The 8,618-nt window shown below is 41.7% G+C and overlaps 1 protein-coding gene across 3 annotated transcripts in view; it reads left to right on the top strand.

The window, feature by feature from the left end:
* Positions 1–8,106, top strand: part of FAR2 (fatty acyl-CoA reductase 2) — a 218,404-nt gene extending 210,298 nt beyond the window's left edge. For all 3 annotated transcript variants that reach the window (XM_019544233.1, XM_019544234.1, XM_019544235.1), the window contains 3 exons: positions 3,440–3,569; positions 5,629–5,756; positions 7,019–8,106. In XM_019544233.1, the coding sequence (XP_019399778.1) occupies positions 3,440–3,569; positions 5,629–5,756; positions 7,019–7,181 (421 nt within the window). In that variant the 3' untranslated portion in view covers positions 7,182–8,106. The remainder of the gene's footprint in view (positions 1–3,439; positions 3,570–5,628; positions 5,757–7,018) is intronic.
* Positions 8,107–8,618: the final 512 nt, after the last annotated feature.

The raw sequence follows: 8,618 nt of genomic DNA, 5'->3' as shown, positions 1-8,618 counted from the left end.
AAGGCCCCTAGGTTTCAGTCTCTCGGAATGTTTGCCCAAGAGTCGCTTTTAGGTTAACTTTGTTAAAGGCCTCTAGAGATAAAATCAAAAACAAAGACATTCAGCACGTTTGCTGCAAGGCCTCTAAAGATAAAATTTAGAATCAAGACATTCCCCACGTAAGCAAAAACAAGCAATGGCCTAGATAAGAAGATGAACCTTGCCTTTTTTCTAAACTGGCTAATGGGTATTTATTACAAAAATTCAAACTATTACATTCAATATGACAGTATTCATAGATTTTTAGTCAGCTTATCAGTCATTCTCGCTATCTGTGACCACCATAAACTGCCAGGAGGAGGAAATTGGCTTATGCATGACTTTCTTTCTGTTCCAACTGTGAGAGTTCCCAAAGGGAAACGAGGTCAACCACTAAATGAAACATCTGAGTTGACCATCTTTTACTTTCATTGTTTATGTTTAGGGCCAGTCTTATTGTCCTATACATTGCAGCTTCTTTGCCCTATTCTAGCACTCATGAACCTGTATCATTGCACAAGAACCCAAGGCTTTATGCTTTTCAGTAGGTACAACAAATTAATTGTCTTTTGGGTTCAGCTGGTCCAAGTAGCTGAAAGAAGGAATGGTGCTATGAGCTTCTGAGTGTGAATAAGCTCTGCATAGTATTTAAAAGGAAAGTTTACATGGATAGTTATGTGAGCTTTGACATTGTTGTGACTAAAGCCTCTTTCCTGCTTGTTGCTGGTTTAGCAATCCCAAAAAGAAATGGAATTATTAAAATGTGCCAATTGCTGTGGCCCATGATAGCCATTTTGTGCCACATCGACAGCTAAAAGCAGCTGTAAAGCTGGCTGTGTTGACCTTCTGTACAGGATTTCCAGGATGGTGTACACATCCCCTTCTAGTCTCCTCCTCTTCTCTGACACCACTCCCCCCATCTCCTGGGACAAAGGGCATGGCTGTGGGGTATGGGGTATAGGCAATTATCCCCAGATGCAATAGCAACCCCTAGCAAGTGTAAAAAAAACTAGGCCTAGGTTATGGGAATCCAGAAGGCCTCTACATAAGCAGTGAGCAACCTTTTAAGGCTACTGCAGCCCAGACTTACCCAGTTTGTATCAGAGGCAGGTGGGTGGATATGCAGGCACTGGGACCCAGCCACTGCTACTTTTCCTAGCAGCAGCATAAGGAAAGGGCCCACAGCCAGTGCTTTTCCTGTAGTGACATGGGAAGAGCTACTGTAGTTGGAGCCCCTTACTACTAAATGCAGTCAATGCCTCATGTCCATGGACCAGAAAATGGATGCAGCCCATGGGCTATAGATTGCCAACCCCTGCCCTAGACTCCACTGAAGTATGAAAAAGCATGGTATGTGCTCAGTCTAATTGTTGCTGCTGTTACATCTCTCTCCAGAAAAAATATCACTAGCATCAGATACAAATTTTAATTTCAAATGCAATTCAGAATTCTCTCCTGCTGAGAAAAGTCTCCCACCTTCCGGACCTGTATATCTCTGAGCTAAGCAAAAAGGGCTCAATGCTGTGTTTAAGGTTTTAGCAAATTGTTGTTTTTCCCTTTTTATAATTCCCTTTCTACTTACTAGGCTGTAAAATGCTTATTCAGGTATGTTAGTAATATAGTAGACACAAAGCAGGCTCACATCTTGTTTTGCTCTCCTGCTGCCCAAAAAACAGGTATTTAAGGTTCATATCCCTGAGAGACAGTACATTCTGAACAACATAGTTATTAAAGATAATATGAATCTGCCACAGCTGTCAGACTGCAAGGAATGACTTAACAGTCTCTGGTTAAGTCCCTGTGAACAGGTATCCACAAAATCCAGAATCAGAGTTGGTGCCCTTTTCAACACCTTCAGCAGATCCCAAAGACTAAATAATTGTGTGGACTAACCAGTTCTTCATGTTCTAGATCTAGAGTTGAGATGGTAAAAATCTTCTGAGGATGCCCTTGCTACTGCTCTCGAGATCTATCTCTGTAGTACTTAACATTAGCAGTGAGGGGCATCCCCAGTGTGTCCTCACTTCCTCAGTTGTGGGTTTGGAGTGCCTAAGTCCATAGACATGCCTAATCGGTGGACTAGAATCTGGGCCTCTCTGTTTTGCTTGGTGGCAGCCACAATGCATGAATAGAGAAAGCCAAGTGGACCCAGCTCTCAGCCTTTTGTATTAGTTTTCACAAATGATATAGTTACCCTTTGGCCAATTCACCATACGTCTCTTGAAAGGCAGTTCTGCATTTCAGCTTATTAATATCCCTTTATTTTCCCCATAATCTCCTTGAGGTAAAGAGGAAACATAGATGCTCCTGAATCCGACTGAGCACTTATTTGTTGATTACGGCAGCCTTGAAAACATTTCTCTCCCAAAGTCCATCTGTCTAACCAACTACTTGTAAAGTGTTTCTGTCCTCACCGGTAGCCTAATTAGAGGTGGGCAAGCTGGGCACCAGCCCCAGGTGCTGAATTAGAGGAGGAGCCATTGTGGCACTTCACATCTAATAGTCGATACCATGGTAGCAGCAGAGGCAACAACCATGAGTGGGCAGACTTTCCTGCAGTTGTACCAGCCAGGGACTATGTCCCCAGGGCAAGTAAGACTGACACCCCTTGCTGGTTTTGCCTCAGATCCTCATGGTAATGAACATATGGTGATGTCCCTGCAAGGTGGGAAACTGCTGTTGTCTCCCTATTGTACATAGAGGGGACAGAAAGACAAAATGATAAATGGAACCCAGGGCAAATCAGAACTCTGAACCTGGGTTTCCAAAGTCCTCAGCCAACAGTGCTGTTTGCATTGTCCCTGTGGCACACCATGGAGTGCTACCACGAACTAGGTCCTACCTATTCACTTTGGTGTGGTATGAGCCATATTCTGGAAAGGAGGCAGTGTAGTCACCTGAGCATGTACCCAGTTCCAGTCTTAGGCTGTTTGTCTTTAGTGTGTTGCTTGGTAGTGCTCATAGTAGCTCCCTAAGGGGCTGCATCGCCTGCAGTGGTCAGGGTATGCTTCACAGCAGTAAACCAGCATGCATACAGCACAGAGGCAGTGTAGATGTGCCATTAGAAAATACAGGTATAATACAGGTATATGTGGCCTATTGTCCAGAGTGAGAAAAGAATAGACACAATCCTGCAGCCGATTCTCTTTAAGTCAGCAGTGATCTGTGCAAGTGCAAAGATCTATCCCTGAGGATACAGGATCAGGGCCTCAGCTAGAATCGGTACTGGCCTGCTGAAGAGAGATGATACTGCTGCACGCCTGGACCCAAAGCCCATATGCATTTTGCCTAGGAAAAACAATGTAATGTGAGGAGCCAAGGAGCTGCTTTTTGCTTAGAGTCAGGTCAGGCAGCACAGAACTCCACTTTTCAAATAAGGACAAACTCCCTGCATGTTTCTGATGTTTCCATTGTCTTTCAGGATGATGAAGATCCTTGATAGGCTGCACAAGAATCTGATGCTTCTGGAATATTTCACCACTCAGTCCTGGGAATGGTCCTCAGATAACATGAACATGTTAATGGGACAGCTCAGTCCAGAGGACAAGAAAGTAAGCATATGTATTACTTGTATGGATAATGTGCTTGCCTTCTCAAGAGTTTTGCTCATGTCCAGTTTCCCAGGCTGTTCCAGCTGGTGCATGGTTAGTCTCTCAAACAGCATTTTCTCTGGATCCCCAGTATTCAAATCTGCCATGAATGAAACAGAAATAATTTGTTATTCCACCCCCAGTGTTTTTAACTAGACTCACAAGAACATTGGCTATAGTGTAGGAAGAGGATGTTTCCCTCACTGTTGTTTAAGAGAGGCAGATGGATTGCTAAATCCCTAAAAAGTGTTGTTTTCATTCTACAAGAAGCCTTTTGAAAAAAATATTAAAGAAATTCTCAGGTTGTCTTTTGGCCTGGGAACACTCTCTGTTTCCAAAGAGTGCAAACTAAAATAAATTATAGGTCCCTTGAGATTCCTGTCTTTGGCTGGTGGTCAGTCTATTCTTGCATGCACCAGCAGCAGCAGCTTAGAAAAATCTCACTGAATCCCTTTCACATTGGAGAGGTGATCACATGGACAAACGCTCTAGAAAAACAAGGACACTAGAAGCACAGCATTAATGGGAATGAGAAGAACTGTAAGATCCATTTTCATGGTACTTTTACGGTCCACAACCAACCAGGTTCTGCTTCAGTGTTCCCTTGTACGGTAGCTCATCTGTGCCTTATTTTCTCAGTCATGTTGAGGTGATGTTGTTGCCCTGATGGTCCAAGAAATACACGAGGGGCAAGAATTCTTGTGGGTGCTATCTTTTATTGAACCAACTGTGTCTATCATGACCAAACAATCTTAGTCTTGTTACTTATAACGTTCCCACAGATGCTCCCACTGTAGGAGTTAGGGTAGTCTTAAGCCAAGCACCCTCTACAGAGGGGCAGTATATGCAGCAAATTGCAGCTGCAGCTAAGAATGCTGACAGCTAGCAAGCAGTAGGTACCCGAGTCAGCTGTAAGCTCACTAACTCCCACACTGCTAGCAATGTGTACAATTAGTGCAGACATACTCTCTTGGTATGTTTTGCACTGAGCTGTATGCCACTATTCAACTCAAGCTAGATCGTTTAGTGCAAGCTCAGGCAGGTCTACATGAGCTGTAGTCACTTTAGTTATTGCAGGATAGATATGTGATAATAAACTTCCCATTTTTCATGGCCATATACACCATTTTCTTCTGGCTCACTGCTGGCCTAATGCCATAGTTCTTGAATTGATCCAAAAGCAGGTAGTAAGATGCATGGGTGAATTCTTTTTTTTTTTTTTCATACTGCCCTTTAAAATAGCGGAAGCACTTCATTGATCCTGTTGTCTGTGCATTAAAAACCTGAGCAGAATGAACAGTCACCTCCCTCTGTTCTTCATTCATTACATTGTTTCCTTACTGTGCTAGGCCTTCAGTCCTTTGAGAGCATTGCTGATACCTTTCCCATTTGAAATTTTGATGCATGAAACTAAACAGAGCCATTAGCACTGCAATGAGACAAATCAATGCCAAACAACTAAGTAAACCGTTTCTTGAATTTTTCTTGCTGCAGACACCAAAGATAATGTAACTTTCCCCAGCTTAGTTACTTATGCAGAAGGACCTGTTGATTCTGGTCCCGGTCCATTTATTTCCACTTGAAACATAATCCTGGTATGACACTAGAGAACTCAAGGGACATTTTTGGATGAACCATCAACACACCGCCTCTTGTAACAGGATTGCATTTTTCTTTAGTGACACTGAGCATCCAAATGGCCACTCACAAGGACATAAGCAGGAAACAGAGATGAGATTAATAGAAAAACATATCTCTATTTGTCCTTGTCCAAATACCTAGCTGTTTGAAATGAGTAAAATGCAACTTGAACCAGAGGCCAGTAAGTAATAAACACTTGTATGGAAAAGTTCAAGTAAGATTTCCTTCCTTTGAATCTTGTGGCTTTGAAAACATGAGATACTAGCTTTGTTCAGAGAAGAGTTCAAAGCAGAATCAGCATCTCAAGTGGTACAGCCTGTTCTTTTTCTGAAAAATCTAGTTGTAGTATTTCATTATTTCTTTTTTTCTTTAATTTTAGCTGTACAACTTTGATATTCGCCAGCTGCATTGGTCAGAATACATTGAAAACTACTGCCTGGGTGCTAAGAAATATTTACTGAATGAAGACATGTCTGGGATTCCTGCAGCAAAACAGCACTTAAGAAAGTAAGTAATAACCAGTGAAAAACAGCTGCTCTCTGTTGATTCATTTGGCTGTATATAGGACCTTGAAAGGCAAAGCATTACAGTTTAAGTCCAAGGCTCCAATTAAAGTTGTAAGCCCAACTCATCTTCTGCAGACCACTTTCATACACGGGCAGAAAAGGAAACATGAAAGAGATGGAGGCATTTTCACTGAAAATCAATGATGTACCTTTCAGGGAACTGTGCTTTGCACTCTGAAAAATGCTAGAGATGTAAACCAGGCTGTTGTCATCACTGGAATGTCACACACTGTCTTAGTTTCTGGAGTAATTTTTTTAAATGTATAATTTCAATTCCTAGGTGCTTCTATAATTCATGCAGTAGTGTATAAGCTGCATACAGGCTTAATGGATAGCACAATCTCCATCACTATCCTTACATTCCAAGTTATAGAAACAAATCATGTGCACACCCAAATCTAGCCAGGTTTGGTCATGGGTTATTTTGCACTCATCCTACTCCTCCGTATACACAGACACTGGGACACAAGGAGTGTGTAGAACTAGAGTATCTGTATCCAAAGAGAAAGAGATAGTACGTAATTGGTACCCTGATGGCAAGTTAGCCTACACTATCTCATGGTCTAGTTTAATGCCTTTTACATATGAAATGAACACCGACTATAAAAAGAGACAATCCTGCGGAGCCCTGAAAGTGAGGGCTCCACTGAGGCTGATGAGCAGGTGCCCAGCATGTTTTGTCAGTTTTCTCAAGGAAGAAGGAGCAAGCCCACTACCAAGTCAATTCATCAACTCATACAAATGCCCACAGGCAAGTCACCAAGGCTCGTGGTTAATGGTATCAAGCACTGTCAACACATCCAATTAAATCATGGGCAATAAGCCATATCTTAGGTGATAACTTAGGAATCAAGTACCAGCGTCTATTCAATATCTTTTCTTGATCTGAAATCAGAATGTACAGAAATACACCAAGACCTGGTGCCCACACTTGTGGGTCAGTCCCTCACATTCCTCTCTCGATGTCATTTATAACTTCAGTGCAGGGTTGTTCCAGAGGAAGGGGAGAACAAAAGATAGACATGTATTTAGGTATAAGCACTCTCACTGACATGGAGAAATTGTTTTATATGAGATTTCTTTCAAAGAGTTCTGCAGTGCAGAAAAGCCTATTTAACTTGGATCCAAAGCAGTTGAGCCTGCACTGAGATAATCTGTTGGTTAATTGTGGTTCTTTTAGTGTGTTTCTCTTTTGTTCACCAGGCTAAGGAACATCCGGTATGTGTTCAACACCACCCTTCTCGTGATCATCTGGCGGATTTTCATTGCGAGGTCACAGATGGCTCGGAACATCTGGTACTTTGTGGTGAGCCTCTGCTACAAGTTTCTTTCCTACTTCAGGGCATCCAGCACCCTCAGGCATTGAATTGGTCAGTCAGCAGCCAACTTCCTTCAGAAGAACCTTCATCTCCTCTAAACAGCAACTGTGGGCATCTGGGCTTGAAAGTAGCAGGGAATTCATCAATACCAACAGCAGCCTGCAGTTAATATGCACCATTGTACTCTCACCATTATCTTTTTACTAGTGCTTTAACATGTAATGGACTTTCCTCTATAGGATCAGGCTAATTTTAAAGCCATAACTGAAGCTTTATGCACAGGTCACTCTGGGATCTGTCCAATTCTGATGTGCAAGAGTACGGATTAACCAAAGTCATTGTCTTCCCATCCATAGCCTAGAGCTAAGTCTCTCTCATCCCCACCTCCCTTCTTAATATATCTATATTTAAAGGCAAACAATTTTGAGAAGTTCTATGGTAAGACAAAGAACTCTCAAAGAAATCAGTCAGAGAGAGGATTTCTTATAGGCTATTCACCAATTCTCAGTGAATGAGGCCAAATGGGCCCCATACCTTATTGGAAAATGTGATTCTACATTTTCAATCACCAAAAACAAAGGAAAATAAGGGAAAATAAAAGTCATGGCTAAGTGGTGAAGGTGGTTTTGATTTCCATCTCATTGCTGCTAAGGACTGATACTTTCAAGCCCTGATTGAAGAAATGCACAGAAAACCATGTACCTTTTTTAACTGCACTAATACATGCAAGCTACTTTCTTATGGAGCAGCCTTAGTTTCAATATAGCTGAGGTTACTGTCTAGCTTCAGTGTAAAAAACAGAACAAAACAACCTGGTTTTTCACGTCTCTAACTTGGGCTTGGAAAATTTGTTTGGCCTTAAAATTGCTCTATTTACTCTGAAGACAAAAGGAGAAGACTTCTGCAAAGATTGAAGAAAAATTGTCAAGCTGTTTTTGAGGTGTATGTCATTAAAGATTACCGTGGCTTACAGCTTTGACTTTTGTCTAACTTTTTTTTAATCTCCCTCTAGCTCAAAAACAGCTTGTTACTACCCTTCAAGCTTTCCATACAGCTAAATCTCCTTGAAAAATTAAATACTGGCAATGTTGATGGACATGGAATTAAACAGTTAATAACAGTACCTATTAATCATATCAGTCTGCTCTTGCTCACTGATGTCACAGTGGTGGTTACAGGCCCAAATCCCATTTTCATTGATGGCATTTGGAGTTTTGTCATTGACTTCTATGAAGATTGCATACCCTGTGTATGGAAATGTTACAAGATTAACTTATTTCAGTTAGAAGGAGCCTAAGGGCTTCTTCTAGAGCCTGAGATCTAAGAGCGATTCTCATTTAATACAAGTGCCAGAGGTCAGCAGTTTTGGAACTGTGAAACCAAGATTTTAGTGCATGCTTTGCAAGTGTGAGTGGTTTATTGAGGAGAGATGCTAGCTTCTTCAGCCCTACTGATCCAATTAGGGTCCCATTAAAAAGCTGATT

This window comes from Crocodylus porosus, unplaced genomic scaffold (assembly GCF_001723895.1).
Source record: "Crocodylus porosus isolate Cpor-Errol unplaced genomic scaffold, CroPor_comp1, whole genome shotgun sequence".
NCBI classification, from domain to species: Eukaryota; Metazoa; Chordata; order Crocodylia; family Crocodylidae; genus Crocodylus; species Crocodylus porosus.
The sequence above is the reverse complement of the archived record's forward strand: the minus strand, read 5'-3'. Positions and strand labels throughout refer to the sequence as shown.